This window comes from Pararge aegeria, chromosome 6 (assembly GCF_905163445.1).
Source record: "Pararge aegeria chromosome 6, ilParAegt1.1, whole genome shotgun sequence".
Taxonomy (NCBI): Eukaryota; Metazoa; Arthropoda; class Insecta; order Lepidoptera; family Nymphalidae; genus Pararge; species Pararge aegeria.
The window spans coordinates 9,610,118-9,632,696 of NC_053185.1; the positions used below are offsets into that span (position 1 = coordinate 9,610,118).

Below are 22,579 nucleotides of genomic sequence, written 5' to 3' on the forward strand. Positions count from 1 at the left end.
TCACAGATTTCACCAGGCCTCATTGTTAATTTGTCTCATGTCACTACTCACTACTGAAAAAGAGTTTATAATGCGTGTGTGTCAAATACATGAGTAATGTTTTTAAAACAACTAGAATTTCTGCACTCCTCTATATAAACTATTAGTGTGGGAAATTTCATACTCCTCCGTCCGCAAAATTTTTGTACAAAGGGGTATTATAGATTATAGCTAAAAAGTTGTAGGTAGGATCTCATTTGACGTTTCGCTAATTTGAGTGGGTAAAATAAGTATTCAGTAGCTTCTGAACGTAGGTGGACGAGCGCAAGCCGCTGCAGGGGAAGCGAACATTAACCCTTCCTGCAGTTCATTCGCCGTCTGGCCTCACCCCTATAGTCCACCCACGCTCGCCCCTTGACGCCGGCTCGACTGCACGTTTGCCATTCTGCAACCTACAACCCAACTTACTTATAAATAGGTACAAGCCTCGACGCCCAAAGAAAAATAATTTGGCACTAAGCTTACAATTGAAGGTAGCTAAAGTAGGCGTCTCCCTTCACTATATTTTTCAACTACAAAAATACCCGCATTGGAGTAGCGTGGCGAGTCCATGCTCTAATTGTCCCTCTCCTCAGTCTCCTCCGCTTTTGTGAGTGGACTTAATATGTATGAACACTCTTAGAAAATGTATGGCGGCCAAGATACAGACAATAGCGACTAAGTATAACTACGCAAGAGAGCTCGTGAAATACTGGTGCGAATCCATTCAATGCAATTTTAATGTCAGGTACATATTATTGTTAAGATCTTTAAAGTACGTCCGTTGTAACAAAAATATTAATGAAATAAGTCCGAATGCCTGCACCGTAAGACTTTGGTATGTATGGATGGAACTTCTTGACTTCTTGACTTGACTTGAATTAAGCTGCACTGCTTATCACTTTATTGATAAATTCCTTAATCCCCTTTGCTTCACTTTTACGCAACGCACAACAAACACAGCTTCAAAGTAAAACGCGCGATTTTTACACCACGTTCAATATTAAAAAAAAGCAAGTCGCTGATATGCAACGCAGCATCGGACGCCTAATAGATCTAGCATCGAAATAACGAAATTAACAAAGTCAAAGTCAAATAATTATTTATTCAAATATTTGTTCTATTAATCTATAATTCTATGTGCCATAGATGGCACTTTTGATGCGTACATTACATGTAAAATATGACATAGGAGTGAGTTAATGGCGATAAATAAATTCGTCAACTTAAAACTAAAGCTACGAGGGTTCCAAACGCGCCCTGGTCTAAGAAAAAGCCCACAACAAACTTAGCCGGTTGTTATTTTTTTTTTGTTATCACCATCTCACATTGTCCTTTAATAACTAATAAAGGAAACAACCTGGCTAGAGCAATAATTTACACCCAAGCATTTTTATCGTTGACGTAGTCCTTAATACTATGATAGGACTTTTCTATAAGCTTACGTTTAATACAAACTTTGAACTTTTTTAGAGACATCTCCAATATATCAACTGGTAATTTATTGTAAAATTGTATACAATTTCCTTTAAATGAATTACTTATTTTATGTAGTCTAGTATATTGGACTGCAAGTTTATTATTGCTTCTAATGTTCAAATTATTACAGTCACATTTTCTCTTAAATTTAGATATATTTTTGTGCACATACATTAAATTTTCAAATATGTAATGGCTAAAACTGTCATTATCTTAACATCTTTAAATTTATCTTTGAATTGAAGTTTAGCATCTAACGTTATTCCTAGAAAAACTGCCGTATCCACCAGATTTAATTCCTCATTTTTAAGTAGTAAAGTTGTTTTCACATGTTTAACATTTGGTAATGTGAATTTTATGCATTTGGTTTTTTTCCATTTAGAACCAAATTATTTGCTTCAAACCACTGTACTATTTTAGCGAGAGAGTTGTTTACATCGTCAATCTAATTCACGTCTATTAATTTTATACATAAGTGATGTATCATTAGCAAACAACACCATCCCGTGATTATCCTTAGCAAGGTACGGAAGGTCATTAATATAAATAAGGAATAGAAAAGGTCCTAATATAGACCCCTGTGGGACACCAATTTTCGCAACCGACCCATTTGACCGTTTTCCATTCACGTCTACCACTTGAATTCTATCGCGCAAATAGTAATTCATCAAGTCAAGAGCTGCACCCCGAATTCCTTAGTGGTGTAGTTTTCTGACTAATGTTTCATGTTGAACACAGTCAAACGCCTTGGACAAATCACAGAAAACGCCAAGCGCATCCCGAGATTCCTCCCAGGCTTGAAATATATTTTGTATTAGCTCAACACCAGCGTCGATAGCCACACACCACACCACACAGCACAGTCTGTAGAGTTATTAAATATTAATGATAAATCGGGTGCAACAATATCAATTAATGATTTGACAACGTTAACGGAAATGCCCCACAAGTCGTTGGTTTTTTTATTGGTTATTAATTTAAAGCCTTTAATAACGTCAGAGCCACTAACATGGCTGAATGTAAATGCGTTATTACACTCGGGCACGTTATCCTTTAATAGAGAGAGAGCAATATCTGGTGAAGAGTTCAATGACATTGTGGTGGAGACAGGAATGTTTGTAAAAAAGGTTTCAAAAGCAGTAGCCACCTCGAAATCGATGTTATGTCTTTATTATCAACATAAGTTATTATTACGCGGTGGTACTCTTCCCGTCTCCTCGTTAACGATTTCGTAAAATGAAAAACAATCAAAAAAATCAATTCGAGGTAAAAATAAAATATGAAAACGATATAGTGGAAAAGCGTTCTTGTCATGTGAAAAATTACAAGCGTTTCAATACAATACTACATAGCCCTGTAGTTATAGTATAGTTTCCGCTTCTTTCTTCCCTTAGGGCACATCATTATAATATAGTAGGTACATCGATTCTTAAAACTTGTGGCGGTTCAAGTATGCGTCCTGCGTGCGACCAAAACTCTCGAGGCAAGGTCTAACCAAGCAGTCCACCCTGCATCCGATCGGTGAGCGTGTTTGTTTTCTGGGTGGAACCAATCACAAGAAGATCTCACTCGAGTAAGTCCATTGATTAGGCATCAAACATGCTAAAAACTTGCCCTCGTTTGCTCAAACGTGCGTTCGCAAAAATAGTGTCCAGCATTTAAGATAAATGAAGGGTCTAACTATTACTAACTGAGAAAAATTAAATTGCCAGTAATAATGGTTGGCAAATATTGTCTGGTGGTCTCCCATCATACAATATTCACACCAGACAATGTTCCCCTATCGACAAAGACGTGCCGCTAAGCGATATAGCGTTCCGGTACGATGTCACGTAGAAACCGATTAGGGGTATGTGTTAAATGTAACTGCCATACTCCCTAACAAGTTAGCCCGCTACAATCTTAAATTGCATCGTCGCTTAACGTCAGCAGGTGAGACTACAGTCAAGGGTTAACTTTTAGTAGAATAAAAAAAATACCTATTCTTATCTATTTTTCATTTGTGAGAGCAAGTTTTTTATCTCTAATCATACTATATGATTTCATGTGCGCCCTGAAATTGACGGGGCGGGTACTGCGTATTCTGTTTTTTTTTATATTAGCAGACGTCTCTTTAGTAATGTCATAAAACTTGATAATTAGCGATTATGTGTTTAATACAATCCCTGCTCCCCGATGGATTAAAATATTAGTTCTTTGAAAGCTCGTATTATTGCTTTGCAACGTACAGCGGCAAAATGGTGTCAATCAATTGGAGAAACAGAATGACAAAAGCCTGTCCTGTCATTATTCTTAGGGCAGTGGTAACATGCCATCGCACGCGTAAAGATAAGATAAACGGACTTAAAACGGTCTTTTTTTTTGTCATAGTTTGTATAACATAGACAATATAACCAATTGTAACCAATAGAACACCACATAAGAACATGGGTAATTCTGAAAGCTTTAATAAATAGATAAGACTCTCCGATTTACAAGCTTTATGTTAAACTCCACATAGGGCTGTCTGGACGCCGAAGTTCTAATTTGTAACTTTTGTATCTTGATTATAAATATTTCATATAAGTTTTTTTGATTTAGTTTAGTTTTTAATTACACTGTTATGTAAAAGTGTAAAAGCTTTATATTAAACTCCACGTAGAGCTGCCTGGACTCAAACATTCTAATTTGTAACTTTTTGTATATTGAATATTAATATTTCATATAAGTTTTTTTGATTTAGTTTAGTTTTTAATTATTCTGATATGTAATAGTGTAAATGGGTCATAGTTACCAAATAAAAGTAAAAATTATATTATTATGAAGGTATTCCGAATCTGTGATCTAAATAGCTCTTGCGTTATTTCTCTATGACTCTCCTTTTCAAATGACAGAGGCTGTCAATTGACAGCCTTTCCGACACATGACAGATCCGTCAACACAACTAATGTAAGAGATTTTCGTAGTCGAAACAGTCTTAATTGTATATGTTTGTACTCAAGATTATATAAATTATGCCGAAAAACAAAGGAAAAGGTGGTAAAAACCGAAGGAGGGGAAAGAATGAGAACGAAACTGAGAAACGTGAGTTAGTCTTCAAAGAAGACGGACAGGAGTACGCCCAAGTCACAAAAATGCTCGGTAATGGCCGCTTGGAGGCCATGTGCTTTGATGGCATAAAACGTCTTTGCCACATCAGAGGGAAGTTAAGAAAAAAAGTGTGGATAAATCAAGGTGACATCATACTCATTGGCTTGCGAGATTACCAGGACGCCAAAGCTGACGTCATCTTAAAGTACACCCCCGATGAGGCCAGGAATCTGAAGACGTACGGAGAATTCCCTGAAACAGTACGCATCAATGAAACAGTAGTGTATTCTGTAGATGGGTTGGATGAAGATATTGAGTTCGGAGACGAGGTTAGCTCTGAAGACGAAGCAGACGCTGTTGATGCTATTTAAGTACTTTTTATGTTTACAGCTACCGTAAGTCTATGTAAATTTATTTCCGTTATAAATATAAATAAAATGTCTTGTGATTTTGATAATAGGTTTGTTCTCAAAATTACATGTAAGCCATGATGCACTCTAGTAAATATGGTATCTAAATATTTTTAGATGCCCAGTGTTGTCTTAAATTGGAAGGTGACAATGATCCCAATATTTATTTTAAAAATAGCAAAACTATGTTTACAATAGTATTATAGCCAAATTAAAAAGTGCAACATTCCTTGAACTCCTTAAACAATCATATGTGAAATATAAAATTGTAAGGAATGTATATAATTAAATAACTATAAACACAAAACTTATTATTTGTTTCAAACTTAAAGAACGACTCAATAGAGTTTAAATTCCTATTCCTCCTATATATCACTATAATGTTTAGTATTATACATCCATGCTGCTGCTTCAAAGAAGGATATACTCAAGACTACTATGCCCATGTCTCTGTCAGCAGTTGTTTTAATTTGTTTTTAAACTGCAAGAACTGTTTATCTTCTGGGCTAAAATATATATATATAACCAAGATGCTCTCTCTGTACAAAATTTTGTCAAGATTGGTGTATTATTTGTTTTTACAAAACAAAGGCAATTTTTTTTAAACCAGTGGCAATATCTGTACAGGATGCTTGCTATTTATGTGGCAAATTTCATTAAAATTGGTGTAGTAGGATATTTATTTTATATCGTGGGAAGCTTTAGCCGTGGCTAGTTACCACCCTGCCTACAAAGATGTGGCGCTAAGCAATTTAGTGTTCTGGGATGATGTTGTGTACCTATTAGGGGTATGGCTACATACTCCCTAACAGGTTAGCCCGATGCCATCTTAGACTCACTTTATCGTCATCATCAACAATGACTGCAATCTCACCTGGTGGTATATGTACCACCAAGTGAAAAAAATCAGGATGGATGTTATCTTCTAACAAAATTTATTAGGCATGATCCAGCAGTGAAATAAGTTCAAGAATAACTGTACAAATAATGGTGCCAATTCTCTGAAGTGAAGAAGTTGTCCACAAGTCTCTAAAAAAATTATGCTATCCTTTTCCAAAGAGAACAATTAAAGTGGCAAAACTTTTAGACTAGTCAATTTAGTTAACTTTGCAGATTTGTGTAAAACAGAATTGGGTTTATCATATAAATGTATAGCTATAGTTGAAAATTCAATAACAACAAACTCGTAGAGATAATTGTCCAGGTAACATTGTTGGATAGGTCGCACAACTACAGCAATAACCATCCATCCAATTAACACAGAAGTACAAAAAAATATCAAAATCAGTAACGTTGTTCATGAATTGCAAACACATATAAAGAAATAAGAAATTGTGTAAATTATGTAAGTATTGATAAATGGCAATATGAAAAGCATTCTTTTTTTAATCAAGTTTAATATCAATATATTTGAGATACTCTATTAAGATAACAATAGCCTCAAATCTAATTATTAACTTTATCTTAACATAAACTGAATCAAATCACAATTTCAGAAAAGCTGTATTTGAGTTGCTTTTTAATTGTTATATTACAGTTGTGCCAGTCCTAGAATTATTTCAGTAATAGTTAAATATGAATTACTAAATTCAATGGATATTCAAATGGAATTGTAAATGATTGTCATAGTATATAAAAAAGAATCTTTCAATAGGTCGTAGGAGTTGAAAAACTAGTTTATAACTGTTTTAAGCCAATTCTTGGACTTGCGTGATAATGCAGTGTGGCTGTATTTATATTACAACATGAGATACTAACTAAGTGATAGCCTACTTATTCTGAAAGGTGAGAGGGTGATGAGATACTAAATAGTATGGTTGTCTTCTGTAAGAATGGCTGTTGATTTTAAACTAGACAGTTTCTGGAGTGGATGTTTCTGTTTTTCTTAATTTTCTGTGTGAGGTCTTTGTCTTTGGGGTTAAATTATGACACACAATTGCTTTTTAATAATAAATTACAAAGTATGTACCTACTTCAATATTTTTATTTTCATTGCAAAAGGAGCACAGAATAGTATGAGTGAACAGGACCTTTTCTAAAAGTATCTGTCCATCTGATACATATATGTGCCAAATTTACATCAAGATTGGTGTAGTTATTATATATGTAGGCAACAAATAAAAAATTCCGCCTTTGCATTATAATTACTTCGTATTAAGCATAAGACATTAGAAATTTTAAAGTAAACCTGCTTGAATTGAATGAACTTCATGGTATGTAAAATAAATAGGGTTTTTTTTATTTTATCTGCTGCTGTACTACTGAGCATGGGCATCTCTGTGAGAAGTTTAGAGCTTAAAGCCACCACATTGCTGCAATGCTGGTTTGACAGGCTTTAGGGGAAAGTATAGGTCACATATTAATTAAGAACATTCAGAAACTGTGTACATGACTAATATTGAAGCAACTAACTACACTTTAGAACGGTTTGCATTCCATGTAGTATTTGACAGTAATTATTTTACCTATAATGTGTCAAACAACGTTTACTATGAAATGGGAAAATTAGGAAAAGCTAGCAACATTCCGCGGGTGTGAATTGAGCGTTTTCAAGCTTTTTGGACACACTGCATGCAAAAATGGCCGAATGAGGGTTCTGTATGTTCTTAATTCTGTGGGATTTTCCCCACAAATGTATCCCCTATTTCCTCCCTGAATAATGTTCGCGCATCACGCGGAAACTACTTAACAGATTTAAATGTATTGCATTTTCATCGCCCACCACTACGGGTGGACGTGCTGTGCAGTCGATAATCCCACCATATCGCTTGCTCGGTTCTGGATTTCGAAACCCATCGTTTTACTGGCCTACCCAGCGCAATGTACTAATATTTGGTGCTGTTACTAAGCCACTTATTAACAGTCATTTGTGATAGGGAATGGAACTATATTGTTAGCTTATTTTTAGTGGTTTTTTCTCTATTATTATAAATACATAGGTCCACCGCCGGCCCACAGAACGGTAATTTGCTATTTGCAATGTTTAAAAAGTTGGGTGATAGGAGGTCCAAGAACAAGTAGAGATATACTTATTATTAATGCACCACTCAGTTGATCGTTGAAATATGTTGAAAAAAGTTGTACTTTTTTCCTTACTATCTGTACCTACTTAATATTATAAAGCTTAACAATGTGTTTGTTTATTCGGATTACAAGTGCGATTGAAAGAAATAATTCCGTTAATTAGCAGATTTATACAGAAAGATAGAATAATTTGTATTATTATGTAGTTATTCGTATGCTTGTATATTTTCTTTTTATTTCCTTTTTAGTTTTTTCTAACCCTAAGGTTGCCTGGCACGGTTCGCTGAGCGCTTAGTTCCCCTTTAGAATCCTATAAGATCTTTTTTTTAATTATTTTCTTAGCATGTTGCGTTATACAAAAAAAGAGTATAAATAAAAATAAAGAAATATTACTAGCCCACATTCGACCCACCAAGCTACTCCTATGTTGGTTGCCGAGCTTTTTATTATTGTTATTTCCAATCACTTGCTAGTATTTTCTATTACTACGAATTTCCGACCAAAAAAACCATTTATGCTATTTTTGGCCCGATCCGGTAATCAGACCCATGATCCGTAGTTAAACAATCTAACCACTGAGCCTCAACTCTGTTCTTGCCTGTATGTCGTGCTACATGATGTGTACATCACTATCCTTTCACTCCTGTCAGCAGTCTCCTCAGCATCAGCTTTTAATCGCATATACGCTTTCGCAGAATACATCCATTTTGTCTTTCATGTTCTTCAAACTGTATTCTCTTGTTTATTTATTTTTTAATATTCTTTTGATAAGGTGATTTTCTTCTATACGCATTACATAACAACTAACCATACCCTAAGTAAATTACAACAATTATCTTTGTCTTATACATTCTTGTCACACCAAATAATTACACACACATTTTTTTTATTATTATCAGTTTCTTTTGCTGTCCAATAGTCAGAATTATAAAGCAATACACGCCAGGTTTAACGATCGACACATAATCTTTTCCTAATTATTAAAGAGTATTAGTGTGTCGCGTATCACAAATGAGACTTGTCACCTTCATACATCCCCCATATTATTCTTATATTGACTTCTCCGTCGATACGGCGAGAATCAAAACAGGAAAGTAGGTAGGTACACTATTTAAGACAACTTAAATAAAGAATAAGATGAGTGGGGAAATAGGCTGTTAAAGAAAAACATCTCCTGCCTTTGTTCAACTGATCTTCAAGCTCTTCAAGGGATCTCTACAAATTCTTTTGACATTTTCTTACAAGAAAAATGTCGTCAGCGAAATGCATGCGACTGAAAATCTCTACCGATATGTTTTATGTAAGAGCGGTATAACTAGCTCTGATAAAATGCCACATTCAATTCGTCAGTAAGTAATGCCAGTTTCCGATCATATTCGCTGGACTATCCTCGCATTTCTTGCTTGTAGTGGGAAATTGTAAAAATGTACGTCATTGTAATTATCAACCGATTACCGGGGTGATAATGGAAACTACAGGGCACGGATCTCCTCTCAGAAACGAGAAGGTTTAAGGCGTTGCTCCCCTCGCTGGTTAATTTCGGGTGGGTAGACTTCACACGCCCTTGAGAAATTTATGAAGAACTCTCAGGCATGCAGGTATCCTAACGACGATTTTCCTTCACCGTTAAAGCAATTGATATTTAAATTGCTTAAATTAGAAACGCACATAGTTTCGAAAAGTTAGAAGTACTAGAAGGGAATCGAACTTGGGAACCCCGAAAGGAAAGCCGAAGCACCAACCATTTATAATTCCGGCTATCAGCGCTCCTGAAATTGTACGTGAACTATTCAAAATGATTCCCAAATAATAACAATTTAGTCATTTAAAGATTATAGCACCAGCCGGAAATAGAACTTGCTTAGGAGCCAAGTATTCGCATCCGTCATAGATCATTGAAATTACTATTTCTAGTAGTAGTCTAGTACCTAAGTGCAATGAATCAAGGGGGAACAAGATTTCTGGCGTACGCAATAAGTCCGCCCACCCGCATCAATGACGTGCTGCAGGCCGCAAGCACGCAGCACCCATACCAACGTGCTTTAGAACCGCATTTTTTATGACAGCCATAGGGCTCTGAAACGTAACAACCGGTTTACAACGGATCTCATAAGAAAGCCGGCACTCTGCGGGCGATGGAGAGACCTATGCTTTAGCTACCGACATAACTCTACTACCTAGTAGAGTTATGTCGGTAGCTTATTCTAGTACTCCAACTAGTAGCGAAGTTTAAGGAGCAATAGCACATAGTTCGAAGAACAGATGGACGATAGAGTCCCTAAAAGCTGAAATGGTAACCTCGCACCCATAAACGCAGCGATGATAGACCCCACCAGGTGGTCAGATGACATCAAACCAATCAGAAGGAGCCGCTGGCAAGTGGCAACAGACCGTGGTATTTGGAACTCCCTACAAAAGACCTATGTCCAGCAGTGTACGAAGCGTAGCTTGTGTTATTGGTACTAAGATGACTGAAGATTATTTTAATGAATAATATAATTACTTAATATTTATGAAAACTTATAATATAAAAATTGGTTGACATGATGATGATGATCCAAACTCTGACTTAGACTATTAAACAATAGAAATTCGTCACAATATAAAAATTCTTTCTTTTTGCAATATAGAAATGAAAACCTTTATCTGAAAGCAAATATTTCTGAGCTGTGCTTCATCTTTAAAAAGCTAAATATTGTCTATGATGCCAAATGATTGAGATAGTGGCCAACCTGTCACCGCCATATTGAATTTTGTTGTGCTTCGGTAGAAAACATTGTGAGCACGTGGATTGTTGGAATTTAATTTATTGAGTGAAATTTATAAGTAATTTATAAAAGTTATCTTGTTTTTTGACCTTTTTAATTTCTTAATTAGGAAGTGTCCCTATTCTTTGTTGGATATTAAAGTAAGTACTAAGAAGAGTATCTTTACGCCGGTAATAATTCCACATTTAGCTTAAATGGTTGATCCCAGATTAGGTTGTCCTATGTCAATTTTGTGTTATTGTTAATATTTAATTTATTCAATGTATTAAAATATACTACTACGTTGGACTAATATTGGAGATATAAATTTTGACATATAAATAATTGCGTAACCTTTCATTTTATAATTTGGTACAAATGCTTACGTGTTGGCCGCGAAGGTTTCCACACTGCTCGTGACCCTCGTCGGACAACGTAATACGTTTCAATATTTTAAATTAAAAGCACATGGTTCCAGATTTCTAAGCATGGCTGAGAAAGTAATGTATACGTGTCTTATAACTGTAACTTAATCATTGATTGAGCGACTTTTACATTTAGCCTATGCATGCTTTTTCTAACAAATTCCGTATGGCATTGGCCGGGTTGAAAAATGTGCCACATAAATCGCAATGTGTACTGTAATATATTGATGAGTTTTAATTAGAAATACTAATTACTACATGCTTACATCGTATTATTTATTTATTCGTTTACTATTATGTTATTATTTAAGTACATGTTTGAATAAGGTACATATAGTTATTTTGTATTGCTATATGTTTTTGTATTTTATATGATAAATAACAATTATTGTAATTTATTAATGTAAGGTTTATCTATTGTCACATTTTCTTCTGCAATCTTTGTTCTTGTTATCTGTCTGTTATAATGAGGGCATAAATAAAAACAGTAACCTAAAATACTTTTTCCTTGGGTTAGTTTATTATAAATCTGTCTACTAAAAGTTGATAGGAAGTAGGTGGATCTAAGATCTAAGCCTCTTTTATGGGAGAGGAGGTCCAACAGGGACCTAGGGCTTATAATGATGTTGTTGAATTTTACGCTTAATTAACTTATGCATGCAACAATGCTAAATTAACTTATTGAGGCTAGTTGTTTTTAATGATATTTTCTACATACATCATACATGTTTGTAATGGGTTAATTTTTTCTACATCATTTGATAAGAGTTCAAAAGTGCTTTCTTTTAAATTCTTTTATTTTCAATTGTAATATTTAAATTGGTAACCACAACGGGTTTGCTCGCCTCCTGATTTTGGTATAACTCAGAAAATAACTAATAAATGTTTTTCTTTTGTTATAGTTTGTTTGTAAAAGTGGCTTATTACAATGGCACCTTGTCGCCATTTACTTATGTGGTCAGTCCCATCAATAGCAGTTCTGCTAGGTATTTTTTGGTTCAAGAAAAAGCGAGAATACGCAAAATCTGACCCAGGTGGAAGAGAAAGAATAAAAAGTTTAAAAGAAGAGCTTGCAGAAGCTTTAAGTGCTGAAGCTGAACTCATTCAAGCCTCTCCTCTTGGCAAAATTGAGCGCTCTGTAATTAAATCAGCACCCATAGACATAATCCTTAATGGAAGTGGTTCCCAGCGATCCTCTCCCCTTGAAATGACTGATGAGGAAATTGATTTAGAGATTGAAAAAATTTCAAGAAAAAAATCTCTTGATAAAGAAAAGAGAATGTCTTTGAATCCAGAAAGCAACATGGATCAATACTGTTCTCAAAATTCAGTAATTGTTACAGCTTCTAAGGCTACTGTATGTCTGTCTTTCAAATCTGAGCTTAGTTGCAACAGAAATGAAGACAACATCAGCTGTCAAAATACAGATGAGGACAATGTCAATATACATGTAAATGAAAATATAAATGTTGATTCTGTGACATTACAGGCAGACAGCACAAAATGTGATGTTCTGTCTGAAGACAGATTTGAGGAGAGCATTGTAACTGATGAAGAATTACCTGTTAATAATGATGTAGTTGAGGAATCTGATAATATTGAGCCTAGTGAGAGTGGCAACCGATTTTCAGCTTCACAGAATAGGACAATTTCAGAAAGAGACTCTGCTAACCACAGCCCTGTGGATCCTATGTTAGCTAGCCCTTCTACATGTAATTTTTCAGATAGTCATAGTGAAGTAAGTTTCATGTCAAAGTTTTTTTATAAACCTTCCATTTATTGAGGTCATCATGTATATTTGGCACAGGTTGCAGTGTAGATTAAATCATGTATCATTGTAACCTTGATTCATATTATAGAATATTTAACTTCAAAAGTAATTTTGTCTTTTTAGGGTTCCAGTGATAGTGGTAAAGGATGCTCAGAAGCAGCCAGTCCACCTCCTGCAAATATAAACATGAGAATACACCAGTTTGTAATACCACAGACACTGGTTGGTCTATTAATAGGAAAATATGGTTCATTTGTTACTAAAATTAAAGCACAAACTGGTGCCACAGTTTATGTCAGAAAACATCCAGATTTATCCAAACAAAAAATTTGTGCAATTGAAGGTGTGTTTTAACTTTCCTTTTTTTTTAAATATTCTTTACTGTTTTTTTAACTTGCATTCTTATGTAAACAAAATAACTAACTTTTTAGTTTAAGGTTTGTTTTCAAAATAGATAAAAATGACAAAATAAACAAATTAGTAAAAAGGGTTTTCGTATCAATGTCTTTATTATTTTTAATATATACTTGACACTAAAAATTAATGGAATGATTATTTTCATAATACACATAACAGCTACTCACATCTCTGCTTATTTCTGTTTTACTGTTTGTCAGGGTTAAAAGAATAGAAGCAGATATTTTATTATTTGTAAAGAGTATAAAGCAAAAGTGTAACTTTTTATAGTTTTATGTTATTTATATTTATTTTGTATTCTAGGTACTCAAGGTGAAATTGAAGCTGCTTTAGAGATGATAAATGATAAATTCCCTGAGAAGCGATTCCCAAACTTTTCTACACAAGAAATTAGTGCAGAATTATATCAAAGACTGACTCCTTTAGTACCAGAGTTTCTTCAAGTAAGTTATAGTCTAGAAATAATTTAAAACCTTCTTATTTTCCATGTTTTTCTAGCATTGTTTTTTATGTTTTGTATATTTGATATGACCATGACTTATTTTGTTAATTTATTTGTCCATTTTTGGGAAATCATGGGCAATCTTAAACAAGCTTTAAGCGAAACAGCCAAACCGAAAAATGACAAAATTGTGTATATATTTTTTTATGGTTTTATAGCAAATTAGTATAAGTTTGGAGATAAATATAAACACAGAATATATTGCAGCAATTGCAAAGAATAATACTAACATTATCCACTCCTTAAAATGAAGAAATAGTATCTTTATCCTTGGTATACAGATTATAAAAATCACTTGCTTTAGCGGTGAACTAAAATATCGTGATTAAACTTGCATACGTCAGCATAATGTTCTCAAAAGATGTGTGATGTCCACCAATCCGCACTGGGCCAGCGCGTTGGACTACGGTGGGAGGAGTAACCCTTCTAATGGTGGGAGGAGACCCGTGCGCTGTAGTGGGCCGGCAATAGGTTCATATGATGATACAGATTATTGTGGTGTGGGAAATTATTGAATGAAACTTTTAATAAAAATTCTCAGCTCATTATTCTCATTCGGTAACAATTGTATCTTTCTATTATAATATCGCATGATAAACATCGCGCTGGAATATTACTTATATACTATTATTTCAGACTAGAATCGCATACATACTGAAATGAAATAACTCGTAAAATGCGTTGCAACTTTATTCGTCAGAAAAAGTCATAACTTACATAAATATTTTATAATGTTAATGTTTTACATAATTTAACTTGACACTCATGATAATGATGATGACGATGATGATGAAGACGATAATGATAATTTACATAAAGGACCAACGTGCAGCCACGGTACATTCGCACCGCGCGATATTTGGTTTGGTGCGAATGGCAAAGTGTAACGACTAAAACGAATGGAAATATATCCAGCAGCATGCTTTGGTATCTACACGAAAGATACCCAAAAATATATAATTGCTCTTGCGGCTGCCCGGAACTATGTCCGCGCAGTTTGTAATTCGTAAAATTTCCGCGTTTAATTTGATATCAATCCTGCGCTTAGATAAAGATGGTATGGATTATTTTTTTCTGTGATGTAAAGATATTAGATTGATTTCGAGCGTAAATCTTTATCCGTAAAAACGATGTAGATGCAGTAGTTTAATCAGATTCTATATACCACAGCAAGGAAGAACAACTTTAGTATATATTTATTTTCCTTGCTCTTTTTTTAATTCTGCCATTACCAGGTGAAATGATTAAAGCGTGCGTTTCCACTGATGCGTAGTGGAGACGTGACAAAAGACTGATCTATTAATTAAAGCAAACGTCATTTTATCACGTCTCATCTACCATGATTTTTCGGTATTTCTAATGTAAAACTACAATCTACGGCTATCGATTAGTAGAACGATTTTATTTCGGACGCATTATTTTTTATTACATATTTGAGGTACCAAAGCTACCAATTTTGAATTCAACACGATTCAAACAGGGAACTAAAAGTCCTGAATGAAAAATTGAGCTAGATTTAATTACGTAGTTCAACATTATTTTTTGGTCAAACTTAGCGAACATTGTATGCTCAAACTATCAGTTGCAGCTGGTGGAATCAGTGAACAATGACACGATAATGACGTGCCTGGTGAGTGCGGGGCACTTCTTCCTACAGCAGCCTCTGCACCCCACTTTCCCCTCACTGCACGCCCTGCATCGCCTCATGGCCGAAACCTATCAGAATCCGGACGTGCCGGCGTTGCCGCGCCCGGTGAAAGGTAATCTCATACTAATAACCTTTACCTTAATATAATTAATTGTGTAACCGACTGGTTTATGTATCTACTGCTACTTGATAAATGTACCGATATGTCTTGACAAGCTGTTTTAACTTACTTTATAATATCAAGGTAATTTTACTTGTAAAAATTATATGGAATATATTTTTCTTTTAAATGTTGGTGTCAGATGCTGTTCCGATATCAGGAAACTAAAATGTATGAAATGTTAAATGAAAATGCAAAACCCAGGCATACATTTGCCGATTGGTGAAGATTATAAATATGTACACTGTGTCCTTGTCTATCTACTTTTAAAGTCTAATTTAATAAGACAAAATGTCAGTGTCACACATAATTAATTTTATGTTTACTTAACTAACAGACTTTTTTGGTATGATCTATGCCTTTTTAATTTATATTTGGACACGGATATTTATATATTTCGCTATTCGTGTGGTTTTTTTTTTATTTGTACATGGAGTAAATACTCCAAAAGGTCAAAATGAGGTGCAAAAATATGGTGTCTCTTTTTAAAAAAAAAAAAAAAAAACAAGTTTGCCCCAGTAATGCAATACTGAGATCTGCTTCCTCTTATTTAGATCAGTGAATCTTGACCTACATATAAATGATCTGATAAAATATAACAAATTCTGTGAAAGATTGCAAAAAACAATTACTGTTTACATATAAGTACACTATCTAAGTCCTCGACATATTCGGCGATGGTTTCGGTTGTTTTTAAATCCCGCGGGAACCTTTCATCAAAGCGGGAAAGAATCTTTGTTTAAAAGGTTATCACCAGACTCTACACCGTCAATGCAACTTTACATAAAGATTGGTTAAGCTGTGAAGCTTGAATAGTAGGTACCAAGGGTGGTGAAACGCCTACCGAACGAGTGTTGTAAGGGGGAAATCTGGGGGGCCGATTGTAAAACTTGGTTGCTTGCAAACCTCTTATCTTAAGAATCTAGTAACTTACTTAAAATTTTTAGTGCGAAATTTAAATGCCAATTTCAAAAGTCAGATGACAGAATATTGATCTGAATGATTGTAAAATGACCTTTGCTTATAGGCATGAGCCCTATAAGCAAAGGTCAATAAAATAAGATAATTTATGCGTGTGAGAGAAAGCGCAAAATACACTTGCCTTTATAAGTATTTATCTATATTCATAAAAATAATAATATAATGATAATAATATTATATGCTTACTTTGGAGCTTATTAAATAAATAAATTATTTAATATACTACGACAATAAACAAATCCCCATCTGGCCCCGAAGTAAGCGTAGCTTGTGATATGGGTACTAAGATGAATGATGAATATTTTTATGAATAATATTGTTGTGTGTATATATAATTTGGACTGTATTAATGTTTATGCATTGAAATTAAACTTATTGCTGGTTTACTCGGATTTATTTTGTTACAAAGTTTAGTAAATGCACTGAGACCGCCAATGCGTGAATGAAGGCGTGGGCCACGTAACTCGAGCTCGCAGGTCGCCCCCCGCGGAGCCCGCGACCCGCGGACCGGTTTCGATGCATACTAGTGGGCATCGAACAAATATACATAAATACTTGGAATATACATATAAACACCCAGACACTGAAAAACATTCATGCTCATCACACAAACATTTTCAAGTAGTGGGAATCGTACCCACGGCCTTGGGCTCAGAAAGCAGCTGCGCCAATCGGCTGTCGTAGTATATTTATTTATTTATTTTATTTCTACAGAGGGCTCAATATGTGCCGCCCCAACGGAAAACAACTGGTACCGCGCACAAGTCATATCAACATCGGAGGAGAATGACACGTCTGTCGTGAAGCTGGTTGACTTTGGAGGCTACCTCACTGTTGACAACGACCAACTCAAGCAGATCCGGTCCGATTTCATGACACTTCCCTTCCAGGCGACTGAAGCGCTTCTAGCGTTTGTCAAACCAGCTAACAATGGTAAGATTCATATGCAGTAAATCCAATCCTCAAACGCTATATATAATCCTAATAGCGAGTCTTTTTGAGTTTATTAAATGGCGAGACTTTAATTTGCAGAGTAATCAACTACGAATCCGATTTGATTGACATCAACAGTGAGTTAAAGGTGTGCTTAGTGTTGAATTTGTTCATTTTAGATACTCTGCAATTTAAATTGGTCATTTGCAAACTTGGAAGCTATATTACACTTTTCTGTTTATTCATCACATATCATCGTATAAGCTGTATCTACACTACATACGCTTGCCTCATTGTACTCCAATTTTCTATTGTACTACATGTGACAAAGAAGTGTGTTTGGAATTGAAATGCAAGCAAGAATGTAAAATAGCTTTGGTGTTTTAGGGTCTCAATGTAAAGGAGGTGGTATCGAAGTCGCTGGACACGAAACCATGATCGTGTAAACCTTGACATGAATGATATTTGGTGAAGAAATTTCATTCTTTAGAAAAGATAAAATGTATATCCACGCTAGTTAATAATACACTTATAATCTTAAACTTCTCTTAGCTCTTGTTGCCGTGCTTTGGCAGATATGTAAATTTCATCCCTTGTATTAAGTACTAGGATACATACAGTGGCGTGCACTTCATACATGCATCAGAGGAGGATTTCGCCATTTTATGCCATTTAACGTCTTCATGCTTACCCTGTTCCAAATTCCATTGCACGCCACTGGATATATAGGATATATTCTTTTGTCTCCTGCTAGAGAGTTCGCTCCAGCGATAAGACCGCCTTTGCACGCTTAAATGTTTAGGTTTAGCTTCTTTGGGGGGTCCATAATATACGTGAATTAATGGGGGGAAGGGGTGGAGTCAAATCTCATCTAATTTTACGTTGGAGAAAGAGGTCTCGGCAAATATCACACAAGTTTTTTTCTGATTGAAACAAAAAAAAATATACTTTTTACAATTACAATCCAACGCTTTTACACCCACGTTTTGAAAAATCTTACGTTACATGAGATTGGGGGATGGGGGAGCGGGTTGAATAAAATCTCACAACATCTCACCAGGGGGGAGGGTGGGACAGAAAATTAAAAAAAACACCTCACGTAATTTATGGACGCCCCCTTTGTGGTGTGTGGTGTGCGATACGAGTATTCAATTTATGAATGATGTGCAGAGGCGGAGTGGAGCGGCGAGGCGCTGCGCATCATGGCGGGGCTCACCGCGGGGCAGCTGTTGCACGCGCAGGTGGCGGGCTACGACGAGGCGGGCCTGCCGCTCGTGCACCTCTACCTCACGCTCAACCCCCAGGTACGGTACCCTCAGTGCAAGATTCGCTGGCTTTGAATACTTGGTAAAGGTAAAATAAACCTTAAGTCACACGTTTTACAGTCTCAAAACCTACATCAGAATTTTCGTTTTAACTAACGTTCTGACAAAAGCCCGAACCCAAGAATTGTAGGCAAATTCGAGCTTTAATACAATGCAAATAGTGTTTATTTCACTCTGATGATAAATTATGAAACAAATGAACTTAACAATTATATAATACAGTCAAGATCTCCTGAGGATGGTGAGGTACATTCCTGAAGATCTGTTTGGTGTGGAGTATAAAGATTGAAATTAAAAATTCCACCATACATTCGCGGAGTATAGCACATTAAGCTTAATTTTCATAACATATGCATATATCCGCAAAGTAATGCCTCTATGCAGTTCTAGTACGCTTCAATCCAATATCCGCCTCTTATCAATTCCAAGTATGCTTACTCCAAAGAGAACAGGCTATACTAACGATGAGTTAGATGCTCAGCCCACGTCACACTTTGTAGGTTCGATAATCAAACAGCTAATTTTAGCGCAATATCGCAGTCAGCGTACTTCATTTCTGGCCAGCATTAAAAATGAACTTTACAATTGACAGTTTGAACTCGTTATTTCTGATGGAATACTTAGGTCGATGCTAGACTTAAATTATATTATTAAGTTATGGTGTATCGAATGTTTCTCTTACCTTATTGCCTGTTAAAAAAAGCCAAATTGGTAATCTTGTATAGGAATCGGATTACTTTCAATAGAGGTGGTACAAAGTTCACGGCGACTCGCAAACTTAGTTTAACATTATTTGTGTTTTGTTCGCAGCAAGTAATATTCCTAAATAGAGAGTTGGTGGACCGCGGGCTGGCCGAGTGGGACGTCCCGCCAGACTCGTGAACACGCCGCCCAAAGCGCGGACCCCCGATCTCGCGCCGACCGATAAATAATATGAGATTGCGCGCCTCTCACACAGTGTCACCATCCTTCCTCATACAAGCGAGGTGAAGCGATCCCATATTATGAGTCGCGTATATCTTCTACGTTCCTTGGATATATTGGCACTCGTAGCTGATTAAGTTTGTAAACGTTTGGTGACTTGTGTTTTGGACGTACCTATTTGAAATGAAATAAAAAAACGTCATTTCGAACAGTTTATATTTTAATTGTTGACTTAGATGCGTACCAATGCTGACTAGTTATAACATTTTTACCAGTTCATGTTTATATGAACAAATATACTTTAAAATTATATGTTATATAAGAATGTAGTTCGCGGTATTCGCCCCGCGTCACGTACTCCGTAATCTTTGTTTTCAAAAATGGGTCTCAAAACTCTCATCTAGACAGAACTGATTATTGGCAAATAATAAAGATTGCGATAGGAATCGACCCGATCCAGTACTAATAAGACGCTTGGCTTTACTTCGTATCTGAACTTCCACAAATTACACATTTAAAATTCAATACGCTTACAATTGAACTATAACTAGAGGTTGTTAATAGAAACGACAAAATTAAGAAATATACTTTTACGTAGATGGACTTGTAGTTATAATTTGGCGCTTGTGTAAGTTAATCATAATATTGCGTTTTTAGCCACCCGTTTTGGTAGTAATCTTGTTAAGAGTTGGTCAGGATGCTCATTATAATACAATAACAAAGCACTGCCGTCAGCATTTTACATAAACATTTTACCTTAGAAGTTTTCTTTTTATTTTTCGCAGTGCCAATAGCAATCGTACATAATATAACAAATTTTTATAATAAATAATTGTACTGAATTCTGGATTTCGCCTTTCTAATTGTGGCCTTTTAAAATACACTATTCTTCCCCTAAATCTTGCTATGATATGTGTATATGATGTATTGTATAATAAATTATTGTACTGCCTGCATTTTGCAAACAGAAGGTTGTAAATCTAAATGTGACAAATTAATCTTGTCACGTGCATAACTCTTAATGTGTAATTATTGTTAAATATTTTGTAAAATATCAGAGTACAATTTAGTATTGTGTGATTGCTTTGAATGGTGTTTAAAAATATATTTGGTATGAAAAAGATGATTGAAAGTTTTTGAAGCTTTTAAGCTGCCACCAGTTTTGTCGCCTAAACTGAATTGTTCCAAAGTATCATAAAAGTTACATATATAATATTTTAGAAACAGAAGTAAGCTCTAGAGTTAGGGATTACTTTAAAAATGTTTGCGAAAATTTGAGAAAGGTATGCATTATGCGAATCAATTTATATGTGAAAATAAAAACTGGAAATTTAATTCAAACAAAATCCTCATTTCAAAATACATAGTTGCCGCATTGTGTCCAAAAACCAGTGAAAACGCCGCGCGCACATCTCACTTTACACTCGCGAAATGTTGCTAGGTCACAATTTTTACCCATTTTATGGTGAACGTGGAGAACAGAGGTAAAACAATTACTGTCAACTGCTAAATGGTATGAAGTGACTAACCTTTTTTTCGAGTAACCAATCTAAACTGGAGTGGTTTTGTGTACAGAGTTTCTGTATGTTCTTAATTATATGAGTTGCCGCTAACATCACGTTTGTCGGGATTCTTACGATAATAGTTGTAAGCAATGGTTAGGTTAGGTTTGAAACTTCGTAATATGGTATTCTAACTATTATAGAGCGGGTCTTTGGTGGGTCGTTTTAGTTTCCATTTTAATAAATAAAATATATGTTAAATAACACAAACAGTGTTCAACTTTGACACTTTTTTATTCGCAATATTCCGATATCAATTTTATTTACACAGATTCTACGTTTATAAAAAACCAATAACAGATGACCGGCTAGCAGGTTTACTTTTTGTAACTTATGATGGAGATACCATATTTTAAACGTTCATCTTAGATGCAATATTTACTATTTTCTTTCTGATCAATATTATAAAAATAAAATTCATACAAATTCTGTTCAGGCGGCTTAACGATTTACAAATATTATGAAATTATTGATATAATATTAATTTAATACTGCTGATTGAGGTTGAGTAAATGGAAAATCTTTATTGTTATAATGAGCATGTCGATATTCCTGACTTTAGTATAATAATGTAAATAATAGAACGTTTAAGTAGATACTAAAACAATTTGATATATTTGTGTTCTTAAAATTTATTCAGTATTTTTAGTACGTTTGAGAAATGACGTGTTTGTTTGTATTTTGAGTTTGTATACGTATTACGTAGTAGACTTGGCAGGCTATTGATAACTTAGACGATTTTGATTTTTGTAGTTTTAGGAGCGTTTCGACGATACGCTGCAATTTCAGATACATTATTATTAAAATCCTAAGTTGAGGTTGATCACTCCCAGAGTTTGCGCATTGAATTGCTGATACCAGAGTGTGAATTGATTTGTAGCTGGCTCTCCGTTTGCATTTTGTTGACGTCCTTACTGTATATAACTAATATATTTGCGGTTAAATCAATAAATTATCGTTTTAAAAATGTATCTGTTTTTTCATCCAAAATCCTCACAATTCGTAACCCTATCCTTCGGGAGAGGAGACATAATGGAAAACTATAATACTGCATGAAAGAGCAGTCACTGTTGTTAAATGATTGAATGTACTAGTTATCTAATCTTATACTGAATTGTTTTGATAGTTGTACAAGATACCACAACAAACATGATTTCAAGGTTCATGTAGGTTTTAGAAGTAGG

General features: G+C 35.0%; 2 protein-coding genes across 4 annotated transcripts; both read left to right on the top strand.

Annotated features, from left to right (window-relative positions):
* The first annotated feature begins 4,376 nt into the window (after positions 1 to 4,376).
* LOC120624773 (eukaryotic translation initiation factor 1A, X-chromosomal) lies at positions 4,377 to 5,287 on the top strand. The gene has a single exon (XM_039891500.1). It carries the CDS (start codon positions 4,491 to 4,493, stop codon positions 4,935 to 4,937), a length of 447 nt encoding a protein of 148 aa, XP_039747434.1. The 5' UTR covers positions 4,377 to 4,490; the 3' UTR covers positions 4,938 to 5,287.
* Positions 5,288 to 10,743: 5,456 nt separating this feature from the next.
* LOC120624292 (A-kinase anchor protein 1, mitochondrial) lies at positions 10,744 to 22,364 on the top strand. 3 transcript variants are annotated; one of them, XM_039890750.1, is made up of 8 exons: positions 10,744 to 10,908; positions 12,075 to 12,910; positions 13,067 to 13,286; positions 13,664 to 13,803; positions 15,445 to 15,622; positions 17,366 to 17,584; positions 18,755 to 18,888; positions 19,720 to 22,364. In XM_039890750.1, the coding sequence occupies exons 2-8, from the start codon at positions 12,101 to 12,103 to the stop codon at positions 19,789 to 19,791; spliced, it is 1,773 nt and encodes a 590-aa protein (XP_039746684.1). In that variant the 5' UTR covers positions 10,744 to 10,908; positions 12,075 to 12,100; the 3' UTR covers positions 19,792 to 22,364. The 3 variants fall into 3 exon arrangements, with proteins under 3 accessions (XP_039746684.1, XP_039746686.1, XP_039746685.1); XM_039890752.1 differs by having other exon boundaries at positions 10,745 to 10,908; positions 15,451 to 15,622; XM_039890751.1 differs by lacking the exon at positions 10,744 to 10,908 and adding an exon at positions 11,156 to 11,247.
* The last annotated feature ends 215 nt before the right edge of the window (positions 22,365 to 22,579 follow it).